General features: G+C 31.6%; 1 protein-coding gene across 1 annotated transcript in view; it reads right to left on the reverse strand.

The window, feature by feature from the left end:
* The window catches only part of Slob (Slowpoke binding protein), a 158,679-nt gene that overhangs the window by 80,448 nt on the left and 58,806 nt on the right, over positions 1 to 19,425 (reverse strand). Inside the window, exons 3-5 of the mRNA XM_065501827.1 lie at positions 16,348 to 17,030; positions 11,057 to 11,176; positions 10,489 to 10,656 (exon numbers count right to left, since the gene is read on the reverse strand). Of these exons, the coding sequence (XP_065357899.1) occupies positions 10,489 to 10,656; positions 11,057 to 11,176; positions 16,348 to 17,030 (971 nt within the window). The remainder of the gene's footprint in view (positions 1 to 10,488; positions 10,657 to 11,056; positions 11,177 to 16,347; positions 17,031 to 19,425) is intronic.

Genomic DNA, 19,425 nt, shown 5'->3' on the forward strand with positions numbered 1-19,425 from the left:
TAAAAACAAACACAAACTGCGAAGCGTTTTGCATGTCTGTAGATACACCCAGAGTCTCTGACGGGAATCGAACCCACAACCCTCAGATTAATAGTCGAGCACACTATTCACTGGTCTATCGGGGCACCCGATATTTTTTATGTGAAAATAGGTAATTTTTGTGTTTTAAAAAACTCATGAAAAATCGAAAACTGCAGAACTTGTTCAGATTTATTATTTTGTCGGAAAGCCGTATGCAATAGCAACAAAATGAGATATTGAAGATAAAAATCCATTGATTCTTTTCGAATTTATTCATAATTAAGTGAATTCGCTCATTTTCACAAAATTTTCCTTTTTTGTTTGATATACATAAATTTGAGTAGTTATGTTCTTCTTTCGATTGATTAAATTTTGAAAACATTTTTCCCATGCTATGTACAAATTTTCACATAAACATTGCGTTTTAATCGGCTCAGTACTTTTAGAGTTATAATAGCAAATTGAAGCAAAAAATATATTTTTTAAGCGAAAATATCAAATTTTTTTGTTTTAAAAAAATCATGAAAAATCGAAAACCGCAGAAATTATTCATATTTATTGTTTTATCATAAAGCCACATGTAATAGGAACAAAATGAGATATCGATCATAAAAATCGATGGATTATTTTCGGCTTTATATCATAAATTATGTACAGAAACGTCTAATAAAATTCACAATTTTACTAAAAAAATTTAAAAAAAAACTTCTCCATAGAATATAAAATTTGGACCATATTTGTACTACTGGAACCATAGTACATCAAAATTGTGTAGTGGTTTAAAAAGCCTTTGAAGTTTTTTCGATTTTGTTGCCCTGTGTTTAAGTTTAACCAAAAATGGGAGGGACAGGAACAGGGGCTGTTTCACCTGCCATATAAATTAAATAGTTATTTTCTTATATCTCTGGAACTATTGGGTGTATTTTATGTCATTTTGAAGGATACATATCTATCATTTATTAAACATTATAGTCTAAACAAGACAGTTTGGTTTGCATCTAAAATGTAGAATTTCGTACCAACAAAGCGTCATATGCGGGAAGTTTTGCTTTACTTCGAAGCTTATAGTAAATGTGTATCATCGCTTCCAACGTGTTAGAAATGCTTTGTTCGATTCAGATGTGGTAATTTTTACACAGTAGACAATGGTCGGCCAGGCGAGCCAAAAAAGACCAAGAATTGGAGGCAGAATTGGAAAATTGTTGTCAAGCTTAACAAGAGATTGCAAAATTATTGGGAGCTACTCAAGCAGTAAGTTCAAAACGTTTGCAAGCAACAGGATTCATCCAAAAGCGGGGAAATTAGGTACCATACAAATTGAAGCCAAGAGACCTTGAAAGACTATTTTGCATATCGGAAATATTGTTGAACGCTATAGCACAAAATCATTTTTACACCGATTCACTACGATAAACCGAAGCGTAAGATATCGTTGGAGAGATGGTATGTGCGGTTCAGAAGAAGTGATTTTGACACAGAAAACAAAGATCCTCCAGGCCAGCCAAACAGTCAAAATCATTAGGAGATACTAAAGCAGCAATTCCAAAACATTTGTGGGCATTAGAGTTCATCCAAACGCAGAGAAATTTCGCACCATACGAATTTAAGCCGAGAGAAATGATGTTTGACGCTATAAAAGGAAATCATTACGAATATCCATGGCATTAAGGTATTTATCTGTTTTTGGTGGGAGAAAAAGGGTCCTATTTATTATTCCCATCACAGGGAAACCGTACCAAATGCAACTGAGTCGTTTGAAGCGGGCATTGGCCGAAAAAAACGCGCAGAATATGCGGCTATGAAACCGTAATATTCCAACATGAGAACGCTCGACCACATCTTGCAATACCTGTTAAAAACCATTTAGAATGAAGTGGTTGGGAAGTTTTGCCTCACCCGATTTCTAGTTCAGACTTTGCCCCGTCTGACTGCTATTTGCCTTAAAAGATGAGTAGTTCTGTTGGAAAGATACTTCATATTTTGTCCGAATAACTCTCTTATCATTTTACATAGTTTCGCTAAAAATTTTCGGGATTGGACAAGTGGGCGTGGAATATCCCATACAAAGTACAGTAAAACATGGATAATCCGTATAATTGACTGCAGACTCTAATCCGGATTATCAAATTATCCGGACTACCGAATAAAATTTTAAAAACTTTGTTCTTGTTTTAAAAATGTTTTTAAAACACATATCTAATGATATATTTGGTTAATTCACAAGGTCTCTTATCATGTCATATTGTCATAATGTCCTAATATTGCACAACTCGACGGCTCGGCTTAACCGACTCTTAGGAGATCGACACAATAACCATACAATTTTAGCTTGAAAGGCAATGACAATATTTTCAAACCATTGTGAAATTTTAGGACATTATGAAAATATGACATGATAGGAGACCTTGCGAATTGACCAATTGTATTTATATATCATTTAAATAAATGATTACATTAAAAAAGAACAATAAACTTAACACTGAACTTCAGAAGAAAAAACAAGAAAATAAATAATAAAAAAGGTCCTGTACGGTACTTTTATAATTTTCAGAACATAGAGAAACATAGAGCGGAAACTAGAAAAAAACTCAAACAAAAAAATTACTCAAAATAATCACACATACGAATGTTGTTTTTGTTTTCACATAGTTTTTTCTACTAATACATTCTCACCACTTAGGTTTCTGACCACTTAGGTTTCTGAGTTAGGTCTTTGACAGCAGAGTTTCCGCTCTATGTCTATTCTCTATGTTTCAGAAAAAAACATGGAATTGCGTAGAAAATAGTTTGTTTTTCAGCAAAAAAAAACTATTTTTTTGGAGTAAAAATTAATAGAGATTAACACTACACAAAAGTTTGAATGCAATCCGTTTGAGTGCAAGTTATAAAGATGCAATCAATCCGGATTATAGAGTACACAATGTAATGAAATCTGATGTCCGGATTAACGATGTCCGGATTATCATGGTTTTTGCTGTAATTAGTTAATTTTCAATATCTGGTTAACAATAATTGTAAAGTATTTCATATCAGTGTACGGAGCTAACAATTTATCTGAATCGGAACAGTGTGGATATTGTCAAATATCTGGTGAACAGTATTAGCTATGGATTTCTAATTAATAATCCGGATTGGTTTAGTTATTTTCGCATATTTAAAAAAAAAAAAAAAAGTTGTGAAACTTTTTAAGTTTAGTCCGGATAAATTTCTTATAATTGTACGAAGTTTAGTTAAAAATGTGCGAAATCGAATTACAAATAAAGTCTTTTGACGATTTTTGTTTATATTCTGATATTTTTTTATTTACATTCAATTCGTCCCCCTTGATTATAACAACCAAATTTCTTACATCTTACCAAATTTTTTACATCATAAAAACAGAACTAATTTAATGCAATTTGAGCTAGAGATTGGCAACAAATTTAACTATTAAAATTAAACAGGTCACTGTTAAAAATATATTGGTAAACTATAAAAATATGTAGTTTATATTTAAAACTTAAATGGTTTGTTTATACATATACATATTTAGTGATTTTAATGTCATATAAATCATTTGAAATTGTATGAGTGTAAAATTTAAATATTTATCAGCTAAATTGTGTTTTAAATAAAGTGTAAAATTATAACATAACACATATTTTTGTTAAATATAAATATTAAATATTATTATAAATAATTGTGCTCAAAAAAGGCTACAAATATAACACTAAAATAATATTTAAAGCATTTTAATTATTCAACTAAAAGTTTAATTGAAATGAACTGAAAACAACAAATAACCACAAAACACTACAAATACTACAACAATTACATAAACATTTAGCTACACACAGATACACAAATACACAAATACAAACAAACATGCATTTAGTCAATTTGTAAATTACGAATACATATTATTATTATTGTTATTGTATTTTAAAATGTCATAAAAGTTGTTTTGTGGGGGCATAAAAACATTTTAAAAAAATCATACAGATTGTGATCACAGAATGAAAAAAAAACAGAAAGAAAATAATTATTTTTAACATATTGCATAAAAGAACACATACACATACACAGATACGAATGTATGCGATTACAAAAAATTAAAAAAAAGAAAGATTGAGATACAAAACAACATACTCAAATACGTTTACGAATAAGTACAATGTGAAAAAGTCCTTGGTGTCATTTGTGGTTTAATACAATGCAGGCCAACAAAATACAAAACAATAAAAACATTTCTTTATAACCCAGCTAACATTTTCCTTTTAAAAGTTATTAATATAATGATTAAAACTATAGCTAATCATATAATTTAACTCGGCTGATTTTGTATGTATAGGATTTCCAATAGATGGCGTATCTTTTGAATGCGGTTTTTGTTTTTAATAACTTATGTGACATTTGAAAGGGTACATATCTGTCATTTATTCTCACTTAGTTATTGAAAATTATAGTGTAAAGCGTAATATGCGGGAAGTTTTGCTTTACTTGTTTAATTTGAAAAAAATGACGCTAAAGCACACCGATGGCTCACCAAAGCTCATGGTGGATGTGTTTCATCGTTTTTCAATGTCGCGTTTGTATAGTGGATTGTGCGGTTCAGAAGTGGTGATTTTGACACGGAAGACAGAGATCGTCCAGGCCAGCCAAAAAAGTTTAAAGACCAGGAATTGGAGGCACTACTCCATGAAGATTGTTGTTAAACTCAACAAGAGCTTGCGAAATAATTGAGAGCTACTCAATCAGCAATTTCAAAATGATTGCGAGCAGCAGGATTAAACCAAAAGCAGGGAAATTGGGTACCAAACGAATTGAAGCTGAGAGACATTGAAAGACGATTTAGCATGTACGAAATGATGCATGAACGCTATAGATATGTTTCTCAAAAATCTTTGTTTCTCGAATGTGTTATTTGTCTACTAAAAAATATAAATTTCATGAACATCATTGACATGCTCTTATTTTTTATTTTAGTCTATAGTCTATTTAGTTCCTACGCGGGAAAAAATTCTCGGGAATTCCCGGGAATATTTTTAAGAAATTTTCGGTAAATTTCTTTATACGTTTTCTTCCTAATTTGCAATTTGCAATATTCTGATTTGTTATAATCGCCAAATTTGTTGCTAATCGAATGATTACATTACATCTATAATTTTGTTCGGTTTTAGTAAAAGATAGTCAGTTGGCAATGAAGCATTGAAATAAACGAACTTTTGTCACTCAACTACAATTCTTCAGCTACAGCAGATCAATTTGATCATTTAGAATGACTCAAATTGAAATTGTATGTTCTTAGAGGAATAATTATTAGTGCGCCTAACATTATATCTTCTAAGGATAGTCAAATTTAGAGAAGATAATAATAATAGTGGTTTAAATTTGTTTATAAACAATCTGATTTGCGAAATGCATCTTTCGAAACAAACTACGGATGTTTTCCAGATTTAATATAGTCGGAGTTTGGAAGTTGCTTACTAAAATAATATTATTTATTGATTTTATACCGATTAAAACTACGTGTGTGACAAGACATGTCAAATGCCACTATTATAGTAGCAGTATTCACTGTTAAGTGCGAATGGTCTAGCATCATTGCAAATGCAAAATTTTGCCGTAATCCAATAACAAAATACACACAAAAACATTTACAATTTTGCATTGATGCAATGAACTCCGCTAGTTTAAACTCTTAACCAACTCTTTTAAAACGATGGTAAAATTCTACGGCTACTTCGAAAACAATTTTAATGGTTTTTGGTTTAATTTAGTATTAAAAAATTCCCGGGAATGAAGAGATTTTTGAATTTCCTCCCGGGAAGTGAAAAAGTACGTGAAATTAGGAACCCTACTATAGAACTATAGAATGGGGGCGCACAGTGAAAACTTTAAAGATGAAGAGTTGCGGATGTTGTGCTGGGAGATTTTTGTTTTTAACTGTTTTTAATTACTTATTACTTATGCAGAATAAATGTATAAATTTAATGGGAGCTCTGGGAGTGATTGCTTAATCCATATGGTGGATGCTAATATTAAAAGAAGTTTTAAAAAATAATTTTAAAGAAATTTAATTTGTAGTAGTACAAATTGAAATTTTAATTTCTTAAAGGAATTATTAAGGCAGTTAACATTACAACTTCATTGTTTATAAACATTCTGATTGGAAAAACTTCTCTTTATAAATTAATTAGGCTTTTTATGAAATCTGAAATCTTTAAATTAAAGTACTGATATTACTAAATTTTAACAGATTTACGTTTACTGTTTACGCCAAAACAACAGTTAGCGATTTTCATAATTTCCCTGCAATTCCTATTTTCCCCAATATATATTAATGCAGAATGCTATGTGTTCGAAGGACCACAAATGTTAAGCTGAAAAGCTGGGTGAAGGGAAAAAAGGCTGACTAAATTGGAAACTCTCAAACTCTCTCAGCCGAAACAAAATCGTTTAGCTTTTATACTCAGAATAATTTAACAAACAATATGAAATGAAAAGAAATGAATAAAACCAAAGGATTAGGAATTTTACTAATTATTTATTAAATTATTTGGACAATGGATTCTTACCAATAAGAGACAATGAGAGTAATACAGCGATGTGAACAGGTTAGAGTCAGAATTGAATCTCTCGCGAAAAGAAATATTTACGATTGATTTAGAACTAAATGACAATTGGCAGTATACTGCAACACATGGCATTCTGCATTAATATATATTGGGGAAAATAGAAATTGCAGGGAAATTAAGAAAATCGCTTAGTGTTGTTTTTGGCGTAAACAAACTCTTTGAATATCGTTGAATCAACATTGGGCAACCAAAAATATTGTATATTTATTTTTTTTATTCACAAAAAATGTGTTTTTTTAGAATTTTTATTTCAGAAGAAAATAATCTTGAAAGAAAATAATATAATTTAAATGCTTCCTTTTAAACGATTTTTTTAGTTGTAATAAAACTTGACTTGAAAAAACTCTATCTCTGATTGTAGATGTTGAAGAAATCAAAAGTAAGGAATGAAAGCATAAAATCCTCCATCATACCATTGGACGCCTTTTTGGATTTTTTTAGATTTTGAATACTTTAATAGTTTCGTTAAGTTCTGTAATGTTTTCAGTTTCATCGTCCTCCGACGCATTTGTGTGCTTAAAACTATATTCCTATTGGGAACCATACCACAGTTCTAAAATGTTTAAAATCGTCTAACATAGTCGGTCAAGCCCGACCCCATATAATGTCCTAAATTTAGCAAAAATATTTTTCTTCTAAAATTTCAATAATTTATTTTCGTGGGTGATTTTCGGAAGTGGGCCTTGTATGGGAGCTATGAGCAATTATGGAACGATCGAAATTAAATTAGATTTATTTATGATTTATGTCTATATAAAACTGAGTTCTGTTGAATTCTATGTGGATTCCAACATTTTTAAGAGATTTATGATCGTTAAAGTGATTTTCGGAAATAAGAGTTATATGGGTGCTATCGTTCTAGAGCAGACATAGAACTGATAGACCAAAGAGGGTTTTCTAAACGTTTTTATGATCTGCTGACATTTAATTGTGCGCAGTACGTATATTTTAACGTGATGATATCATTCGAGGTTCGATTCCAGCACAAAGACACTACTATGATAATGATCAGACGGCGAGATTTATAAAAGGGTTAACGAGCGACTGGGTATCAGACAGTGTGATCTTATTGGATATCTGAATGCGGCAAGTAGGATCTAGTTTTCTTTTCACTAGCATCTGGAATTGATCTCAATTTTCTTTTAAAATTTCAATAATTTTTTTCGTGACTAATTCTAGGAATTGGGACTTATATGGGAGCTAATCAGACAATTACGACGAAAAAGTCATATTTAGTGGGAACATTTGTATTGGGGATATGTGAAAATATGGACTGATTTCAGACAGTAAAATTGTTATATAGAGCCTACGCTTTTATTCACATGCAATATTAATATACAAGGTTTTTTTTTATTAGGGCCGCATGTTCCTGGCTTCAACTGACAAGCATCTGTCAGTTGACTCCTGTCAAAATTTGAGGAAGCTGCGTTATTAGTTTGATAGCCATTGATAGCAAGTGTGTATCGTGTGCCATCACTCAAAACAACGCTAAGCTTGCTGAATACTACGCGAACTTTGCACCATCAATTTAAATGGTAAAAAATGGTTTACTGAATTTTGTTGAGGTCTCTACACCCGAAACAATTGAAAAAAATTACGATATGGTGTTGGCCGATCGGAGATTGAAAGTGCGAGAGATTGTGGAAGCCATAGATATCTCATATGGCTCAGTGGTTTCAATTTTGAATGATCACTTGGTATGAGAAAGCTTTCCGAAAGATGGATGCCGCGTTTGCTCATAATCGACCACAAATGCATGATGCTCCCTTATCCGTCCTATTCGCCGGCAATAGCCCCGAGTGACTGTTTCTTGTTTCCAAACTTGAAGAAATGACTTGGCGGACGGAGATTTAACTCCAACAATGAAATTCTCACAAAATGACCTCGACAAATCTTATATTCTGGAAGGGATACAAAAAGTTGCAGAGCTCATTATATTTATATTATTTTTTATTTTGAAACCAGTGTTTCATTCAAAAGGTCACATCCAAGAAAATAGACAAGATACTAGAGTGCCAAGTTTCCTCACAATAACTGGAACTAAGGCAGAGTCATGATAATGCTTTAATAGATTATTTATTTACCAATGGATTCATGATAATAATGCCAGATTCTTAAGGCGATTAATAGTCATGGACTACATATGGACTGAAATTGAGGAGGCAAACATTGGATATCGAGGTTGGGTTGGTTGATTATCGTGGTGTTTTATAGTGCGCAAACAATAGAAGACTCTTCAGATGTATTGGCATTTCCCCTAATGGGGAAAGTATTAAAAGCAACCAGTAGCCATGAGATAATCTTAAAAATTTTAGTATCCAGAAACAATTCAACACAAAAAAGTTTAATATATAAAAAAATCACGCTACCTAATTTCATGGCGATCGGTTCATAATTGGACATAGCTCTCAAACCAGGCCCACTTCCGAAAATTACTTTAACGAGCTTAAATCTAATAAAAATTTGGTATATCAATAAAAATTTAACAGAAAGAAGTTTCATATAGAAATAAATCGCTCGACATGATTTCATGGCGATCGGTTGTTAATTGGTCATACCTCGCATCACAGATACCCAGATAAGAAACCATTGACAGCTGTCAAAATAGTAATATCGAACCGTATGGTATTGTTTACATTTTTTGTTTACCATTTTTTCAATTCCACCATTAAGGCAGATCTTAGAGCGAGAGAAAAAATAAAATGTAGTAAAAAATCGATGAGTGTGTGAGACGAGATATAGAAAGATAAATTTATATGTTTGTCCCTCTTTTAAATCTACCGTGGTTTATTATACATTTTCTTTTGTTAATTTTTCGTAAATTTTTTTTGTTTGCCTCCGCCATGTTGTTAAAAACAGCTGATTCGGGTTTATGTTAGTCTATGCTTCGCATGTAAGGCCCACTTCCGAAGATCACTCACGAAAATGAATTATTAAAATTTTAAAAGAAAAATAGTTTTTTCCATTTTCACTCTCTTACTTGTTTATATTGTCCTTTTGTTTTTTTTTTTGACAATTTTAAATTAATTGTTAAGAGAAGTGGTGTTTCCATGTCGAATTTACTATAAGGTGGTGTCGATAGCACAGTTGATTACTTTTATCTTTAGTTGTTTAGATGTTTGAGCTATCAAATTTACTAGCGTTTGTTGCTGCGAAAACTACAACAAACTAAGATAACAGGAGTTTGACAGCTTAAACAACATAAATGTTTTTATAAATGTTGAACTTGTAGGAGAATCATCACCACCGTATAATAAAATAAATTCGTCTTTGGTGCTTCCATAGGGTAACATAGAGACGGAGTCTATTTTTCAAACCCTTAAGTGAAGCGGAGAAATATTGAAAAGGAGACACTGTGATGAGAAATAAATAAATCTTATTATTAAAGAACTGAAAGTGAAATGTATTTTGTGTGTATGACTTAAATCGGGGCATTTATAAAAACCTTAATCTGATGTACATATTTAAAACGTTTATTGGAAAATGTTGCTGGGTTATTTGCTGAAACCAAGACCAACACAACAACAACAAAATAAAAAAAAAATAGACAAAAATGTTTCAAGCATAAAAAATTCGTTGTTCTGCTGTGTCTAACAAAACTAAAAGCATTTGTATGTTATTCAAGTAATTTAATTGTTAGTTATTTCAATAATACAAAAACAAACAAAAAAATACAACAACCACTGAGGAATTCCCAAGGATAATTATTTCGAATTGTTACGTTTAGAATTATACAAAAAAACTACAATAAATTAAAATCGAAAACAAGAAAAATTTTGAAAAAGTTTTTTTAATTTTTTCATAAAAAAACATAAGAAATAATAATAATAAACAAAAGAATTGTGACAACCTTGATGTTAGCACTGAATCTAGGGTATCTCTACTTCCGCTTTCCGCTGGCATCGATTTGCTAAAAAATATCCTAGCCAAACTGTCTAACCTGGCGCTAACCAATGGTGATTTCTCCGAATGTTCAGACATATCTGAATTATCTTGTTCTGAGCTTGCCGAACGATTGCTGTAAATGAAAATTAGTTTGTTTTGTTTGTGTTTTTTTTGTAAAATTATTGTTAAATTAAAAATTAAAGGAAGACAAAGAAAAAAGTAGAAGAAAAGAATTTTGTTTTTGAGAAATTAAAGAAAGAAATAAACAAAGCAAATTATATTTGAAATTATAAATAAAGCCTTGTTTAGGTGCTTTTTTTCGAAATAAAGTGTTAATAAATTAGAAGAAACTGCCAATTTGTTTCTGTTTTAATTAAGAAAAATATTGCTTGTATATTTTTGTTTTTATTTTTTTTTACAAAATTTACAAATGTTTTTTTTAATTTTTCTTGATATTTTTGATTTATTTTTTTTTGGTTGTATGTATATATTTTAGGATTATTTTTAGTTTGTTTATTTGGCAGTTGACTTACCTACTGTAGATATGTCTTCGATTTGCGGCTGTTAATGCTGATACATCAAATTCTATTGCTGAATTGGAACGTTTTAATCCATTTTGTTTTTGCAATTTTTTCATTAAATGCTTGGCTTTTCTTTAAGTTGAACAACGTGGATTTATTTGTTAATATTATTTGTATGTTAAATTTAATTGCATTTATAAACGATCGTTATTATTGTCATGTTAAATATGTGTATTTGTGGAAGAGTTTTGAAATAAGGTTTGTTAATTAATACACGATTTTAATTATTTAAAAGAAACAGTGGTGGATCTTTGTTTAATTTTATTAAGAGCATTAATTGATGGCAATGATGTCAATAGCCATATTAAAGTGACAGGACCTCTTCATAAAAATTGTTAGAACCAGAAACGGTCACTGCCATCCAGACGAGTTTTCCCTTTAGGGCCATTACTTAGTAAGTTTTACTATTAAATTTGATGAGGTAAAGAACAAATTAATTTGCTATGGAACTAAGGAAGATATTAATATTACATCTAAATCAGTGGTCGGCTTACATAATTATCAAGGACGGAAAATACACAAATACACTAATTATATATATCAAAAACATCGGCCAGAAGTTTCCTTCAGTACGAATACGCAAATATAATTACAAATTCAAAATATTCTATGTATGCCCACCACTGATCTATGAAAATCTAAACTTTAGCCACAATGAACTAGAGTAAATACAATGCGTATTATTAATTCACGATTTCAGCAGATTTTTTAATTAAAATATGTTGCAACATTTTTTTTTGCATAGAGATGATTTACTGTCAAATTATGACTGTTATTTGCAGACACATAAGCTAGTTAGCGAAGACACAATACAGTGTTGCATAGAGGTTTTTCAAGAATAATGTTGATCACGCGGGAATAAAAGTATTTGAGGGAGGAGATCAGATCTAGGCTCAGATGTACAATTTTAATTTGTAGTTGCATTAGTATAAGATAATCATTGCACTTAGAGAAGCAAAACATGAAAGAGCCAATAAACAAATAAATAATTCGTGTTGATGGCAGGAATTATCATTAATACAACATTTTACATTCTGATGCATTAAACACATTCAAGACAACAGGCTACACGACTACACGAACACAAATTCTGCTGGTTACAGTTGTAGTCGTGTGGCAGCTACTGAATTATTTTAAAGACGACAGCTACAAAGTAAACAGCTGATTAATAATTCAGTGGTGCGACCAAGGCGTATTTAACAAGGTGATAGCAGTGGCGAATTGAAATAAATACAGGCGAATTCACTTATTTTTTATATATAGAGTTTGACATACGGACGTACGGGCGAATATTTTTTATATATGTAGTTTGACATTTGTGCGTGCTATTTCTATAATCAGCTGTGCTGCCGATGGCACCTTATTAAATGCACCTTGGGTGCGACTTTAATAAAAAATAACCGTACAAAATTCCAAAGTAATTAAGACTGAAACAATTATTTTGAGTAAAAATATATATATGGTTATAATTAATTATGTACCTGTTATTAATTTATTTCAATATGGTTATCAGAAACTTCTCTTAATTAAGTAAAAAAAATATATTTTTTTAAGCACTAATTTGATTTACATTTTTTTTTATTATATTAGCAACACTATTTCTGTTTTGTAGTTGACAAAAATAGAAATTAGCCTAATTCGGCTACATCGGCATGAGTAGTCGTGTGGCCGTGTAGCTGTGCTGTCGTTAAAATAATCGTCTCCATATAAACGTGTGCATTTTATTTTTGACAGATTGAAGTTGGTAGCCTGCTGTCTTGAATGTGTTTAATGCATGAGTCTTCTTTTTTTTTTTTTTAAAAAGAGAAGTAACACTCAGGCAATTAATATGCCTATATTTAATTGTGTTACTTTCTTTGGAAAGGGGATAGAGAGTAGACGAAAAGGTGGTGAAAGGAGAAGAAAAGCTTTTTTTAATTTGTTATTAGTGCAGGTTGCAGCGCCTGTGGTGGTGAGATGGCGCATTAGTGAAGCCAACAACCTTTATTTAATAATTTTACTTCGGTGGCGTTTTAGTGTTATACCACCGAAGGAGGGCTGTGATAAATATTAGTTATTAGTAAACTAATAATTATTATAAACTGATGTTGTGGATTGACAGCGGCTGGGAATCGAACCCAGGCCACAAATACCATATCATGCTTAATGATCAAACGCGCTAACCAATTAAGCCACAGCACCCTTAGGCTATTCAAACTAAAGTCGTTTCAGTAGTATGTCGTCTGATTTTGCAATAATTCATGATTATTGCTATTTCCACTTAAAAGTTGTTTACAAATAAAACTTTTTAGGTTTTAGAAAAACTTCGGAGCAATTTCATCTGTCACTATAAAACCAATGTGAAATAAAAATATACTAGGACAAAAAAAAACTCAGAAGGAGTTTGAAAAGTTGTTTCGAATTTAGGCACTTTTTTTGATTGAGATGGAAAGTTTTATAAATATTCGTTAATAGATCAAAGTACAATTAGGAGTATTTGTTGTGTTATTATACCCAAATTTTAAAATATATTTTTAAATTTAGCTAGTATAGGTTAAAAACTACGAAATCATTACAAATGGTTGATACTTAACAGATCCATCTCAATGTTTTATTTAATATCCATTAATTGCAGATATATATACTGATATTTTGACAAATGCTGGGGGCTGTCTACGCCCCCAGTCACTTTGAGGGATTACAGACATTCAAATATCCTAGAGACATTGAGTCTCTTATTAAACAATCGCAAATCTCGGAGACAAGGAAGACTCTACGTCGCCTTAAAGACTAATAAGGAATCCAATCTGAGAAATGATCACAAAAACATGGACCCTACTAAAAAAACAGATTATAGTCTCTGGAAAGCAGTGAAAAATATGTAATGCCCTATTGTGGGCAAAAAATATTTCCGAAAAATTCGAGGCATTCATCAATCACTTGGAGAAGATATTTACCCCGACATTATACATAATGTGGTGCCACGCCCAATACAATTCCGATTATCTACCGTAAATATGACAATCAAAAGTCTAAAGGCAGATAAATCACCTGGTAAAGATAAAATTACTGCCACGATGTTAACTAACCTGACCAATTCAGGACTATGAATTATTTTGTTTATCTTTAACTCGAGATTTTTTTGCAAAAATTATAAGGAGTGGTCGTAGAGCGCTGAAATTTGGCTGCGATAATTATATGGACCAAACTAAGAAAAATATTAAATTGTATCAAAATCGACCACGCCCACTGCCCATACAATCCAAATAGATTTTTTCGAATAAAATTTTTCCTATCCAAGTAAAAGTCTACAAATTTGGTACATATATTTTCTGAACCCAAGGAAGAACGTATGCTAAGTTTTATTAAAATCGGCCATGCCCACCGCATACCGCCCATGCAATCCAAATGCAATACATTTTTGTGCAAAAATTATAAGGAGTGGTCGTAGAGCATTGAAATTTGGCACCGAGAATTATATGGACTAAATTAAGAAAAAACATGAAATTTTATCAAAATCGACCACTCCCACTGCCCATACAATCCAAATTGATTTTTTCGCATAAAATTGTTTGTATCCAAGCAAAAGTCTAGAAATTTGGTACATACAATTATTGAAACCAAAAAGGAACGCATGCCGAGTTTCAGTAAAATCGGGCACGCTCACGTGATATTTCATTTATTATTCGACAAAAAATTTTAAGCTTTCATCCTGTTCCGAAAACTATTTTTTTTTAATTGAAACAAGACAATTCCACCTTTCATTTTATTAAAAAAACAGCTTGGGGGAAAGTGGGGCAACATTTTTTTTCTCCATGGAAAATCGAATATGTTAAAGTTGAATGGTATTATTACGAAAATTGTACATAAATAAACCACTGAATTGCGTGAAAATATAAGTAAATTTTTGCTAACTCCCTTGCATGGACTTTACTTAAATTTTTTTTTAAAAAAATAAAATTTTTCTTAAAACTATCATTTATCATAACATTTCATCTTTAAACATTTCTCTACAAAACTGCATCATTTGATTTTTGAAATTAAGTGTTTGAAAAATTTACTTTTTGACACCAAAATCCCTCTGTGCTACGTATAGGATATTTTCCATCCTCATGGAAAATATCCGAATGTACATAAATTGCCTAAGAAATAATTACATACTAGAAAGAACTTTCCAAATCTGATTAAAAGATGTGACTCGTCATATCGAAAAATATCCGCTGATGTACCACACGGAAGAATTGTAGGGCCTTTTCTATATATTTGGTGTACTGCAGATATGCCTAGGAGCATACTGACTCACATATCTACATTTGCGGACGATACAGCTTTCGTAATCTTCCGGACAACTCCAATCTAACATCGGCGAATTGGAAAAATGGCTGGACAAATGGAGTGAAGTCAATTACTTTAAGACGAGAAATATGTCCTCCCTTACAGATAAGTAGTATACAAATTTCAGATCACAGCCATGTGACATATCTTGGTATCCATCTTGATCGCCGCTTTACATGGCTTACCTTAGCAGAGGTTACGCAAACAAAATTAAAGTCAGCTCAGTTTCACTGGCTAATTGGCCCATGGTCTGCATTAGACTTGGAGACCGATATGGCGAAAGTCAGCTGTGGGGAACAGCCATCTCATCTAACATTGAAAAATTGCAAATAAAGCAGTCAGCACTGTTAAGGACAAAACAGGTGCCCTATCTCACAATACGCGAGGAGATCAAACTCTCCAGTTTAACATACCCTTCAAAACTTGCCAGAGAGTTGTTGTCATTTGAGGGTCATAGAAGACTGATACGAATGAAAACAGTGGATCTGCCTAGATAACCAATTTATTGAGCACTTATGTTGGATATTGAAGCGGCAATACTAAGTTTAGTTTTAGTTTAGGTAAAATTTCTCAAAATAAAGATTCAATAAACCTCATTAGTTGTTTGGTTCAGTTGTGAATTGAACAATGATCATTTGGATTTGATCGAACAGATGGGAATTAACTTTGAAGTGCAGTGATTGAATTAGGTATTTTCTTTTTGGTATAAAAGGCGACAGAAGTGACAGAAGAAATAAAAAGTCATACCCATTAAATTTTGCGAGGAGAACTGGATAATTAATAAATTTATATATGTCCGTATATATGTATCTGGAACTCCTATGAATAATATAAAAATCTCACCACTGTTTCTTTCAATTTAAATAGAAAATAAATGTAAAAAAGCTCTTCTCTATTTCAGTCCGAATAGTACGATTATTTCAACTCACTTTTCCGATACCGGCGGTCGTACAAACTGATCGTGACCCGTACACGCATTGGCCCTGGCATCGGCACGTGTCTGTTGCGATGCTTTATTGAATTTAAACATGTTGAAATTCTTCTTGACACTGGCCACCTCACAAACGCGCACAATGATTTTGCGGCTGCTCTTGAAGACCGTGTTTAATGTTTTATAAACCAAAATCGAAACGGATTTGGAATGATTGTGGGCATTGGGGGAAGCACCAACATTGCCGTGTAGGGGTGTGGGCAACGATTGTTGTTGTTTTAGTTGATGGAAAGCGTGATGATGCTGAAAGTCTTGTATAACTTTTGATGATTGTGATCGAGTGATAATTTTTTGATTATTTTGTTGCTGCTGCTGTAATTGTTGTTGTTGCTGTTGTTGGAGCTGATGCTGTTGATGATTGGCTTGTTGTTGCTGGGCTGGTAAAGAGGATTTTGCTGTAGTTGTTGTGCTAATTGCAGCAGATTTTGTTGTTGCGGTAGATTGTGAACGTTTTTGATAAAGATGTTGCTGTTGCGGCTGTTGTTGAGAATGTTGATTTGACTGTTGTTGCTGCTGCTGTTGATGCAGTGGTTGTTGAGTATGCTGCTGCTGCTGACGACAGTTGATAATAACTTCCTCAGTGCAGACTGGCTGCAGTGGAGGTATCTCACTTGTAATATCCTGTAATTTTTTTACATTTTGGATTTTTTTGTTGGCATTTTTTTGTATTTGATTTTATATAGATTTTTTTTTTTTGGTGATTTTCAAGTGGTTTATAGAAGTGATGGTGTATTTTTTTAAAATATTTTTTATGATTTTTTATCACAGTGTGTTTGTTTTGTAGTTGGTGGTGGTGGTGGAAGTATTTTATTTTTTTAAATGTGGGTTGCAGTTGTTTAACACAAAATGTATTTTTTTTTTTACAAAAAAGAAACAAAGAAGAAAGAAAAAACAGAAGACAGACAAATATTTTAAAAATATGGACGCATTTATTTAAACATAGAAATGATAATAATAAAAATCAATGTAAGTATTCTTAAAAATTAAGGCATTAACTTTAAAGCAGTTTGGTTTTTTTTTATTGTTATAAAAACTGGGTGTATTTTTAACTATTCATGGTCTATAAAATGTTTTTTTTTTTTTCAAGCTGCAGTAATAAGTTCTTTTGTTAACAACAACATTGAAGCCATGATTTAGAATGTCTTGTTTTTGTTTGGGGGTGCAAATGAATTTTGGTGATATGATGATTATACCCACCAGCTAAATTTTGATATTGTTAATTATCTACTTTCAGTGACATTTTTTTATTATAAAATAATTTGAACCAGAGGTCGGCAAACATATGCAGCCTTAATTTGTAACTAAAATACTCTCAGAGGCACGAAACACACAGTGCAAAGCAACCAATTCTTTAGTGAGAATAAATAGTGCAAGAGCAACACAGAGAAAACACACTATGCATAGACTGGTTTAAGATCAGTGGTTGGCACATAGAGACATTTAAGTATTTATGAATGTATTTGTGTATTTACGCTGACTAAAAATTCAGTTCTCATTTTATGATCCTTTTATGTAAATTTAGATCTTTCTCCCGGACAACCATGTAGTTTTTTTTTAACAATATTACAATTTATAAAAGCCCCTTGTGAGAAAAATTTGTCATCTCTTCTAAAAAAGTGGACTAACTGTTTTAAAAAACAGACAATGCTTTTTATATTCATGATTTCCCATGGAATCAGACATGTAACTTGTTTAGGATGTATAAAGAGTGCACGACAAGTTATAGTTGCCGGTAGCTTTCTTATAAGGGGTTACAAGTCTAAATGTTATATATTCTCAAGGAATATCTTACGTGATTATTTGTGTAATATGCAACAGAATGTGTAACACTTGTCAATCTTCTTTTGTTTAAGATAATGACACGCAGAGGGACCGATTTCATTCATATGAAGTCTTATGATTAGTACGTTCTCTACCCACAAGGAACCAGTCTCTTGAATACTTATGTGACATCACAAATTGTCTAAAGGCGTCTGATTGTCAGGCAACTTTCGCAAGAATTCAGCATTTGATTAGTTCAGTAAAAAGTCACAGAGTTCTTCCTTCCAATGATAGCAATATGAGGGTTTCCAGTATAACCGGTTTCTATTTATAATGAACCAGTCCTAGTAAAAAGCCCCTTGCAATGACATAGTAAAGTATAAGGCCTCTTATTAGAACTACAGATATTATTCATCTTGATTTCATGACTAGTTTAATGACATCTCAACAAATTTCATGACATCTTCGATCAATCTCTACCATATAAATTGTTAGGTCAAGAATGGGTCTCTATCGGAAAGTATACACTACTACACCATATCCAATTTTATTTCAAAAATTTCTAATTGATATTAAGAAATTTCCTATTGAAATTTAGAGATTCCAGAAATTTAAATTTTTCAACCGAAGCCACTTAAGCAGGGACCGTAAATATGTAACTCAAAAGCTCTCTATATTAAAGTCAACGGAGACCTATACTGTCATATACCAATAGATTCGTATTGCTCTTACAGAAAGAATCTACGTTGATACTAAAACAACGATCTCAACTCCACAACGTAAAAAGAAAAGTTCGGGTGCAACTGCTAAATATTGAGTTTTATTTAGCCGCCATAAAATATAAATCAGTTGAGGAGTTTTATTTTTCCCGTCTAAAATAAAACTCATTTGAGGAATTTTATTTTATGACGATAAAATAATTTGAGGAATTTTATTTTTCTCGTCAGAAAATAAAACTCATTTGAGGAGTTTTATTTTTCTCGTCAGAAAATAAAACTCATTTAGTTTACTTTCTTCTATTTTTTCAGTATCTTTATTTATTGAGTCTCTCTGACATAATGTGTGTAGTAATTTATTTGTTTAAGAAAAAAACAACAACAATTTAATAATGGGAATAAAATAATAAATTAACATCCCACTTGTTTTTGTTTTAATGACGACTAATTAAATTTTAATGATCTAAAATGAGTTTTATTTTCTGATGGAAAAAATAAAACTCCCGAAATGAGTTTTATTATATGACGGAAAAATAAAA

The sequence above is a fragment of the Calliphora vicina genome, chromosome 2 (assembly GCF_958450345.1).
Source record: "Calliphora vicina chromosome 2, idCalVici1.1, whole genome shotgun sequence".
In the NCBI taxonomy this organism is placed as follows: Eukaryota; Metazoa; Arthropoda; class Insecta; order Diptera; family Calliphoridae; genus Calliphora; species Calliphora vicina.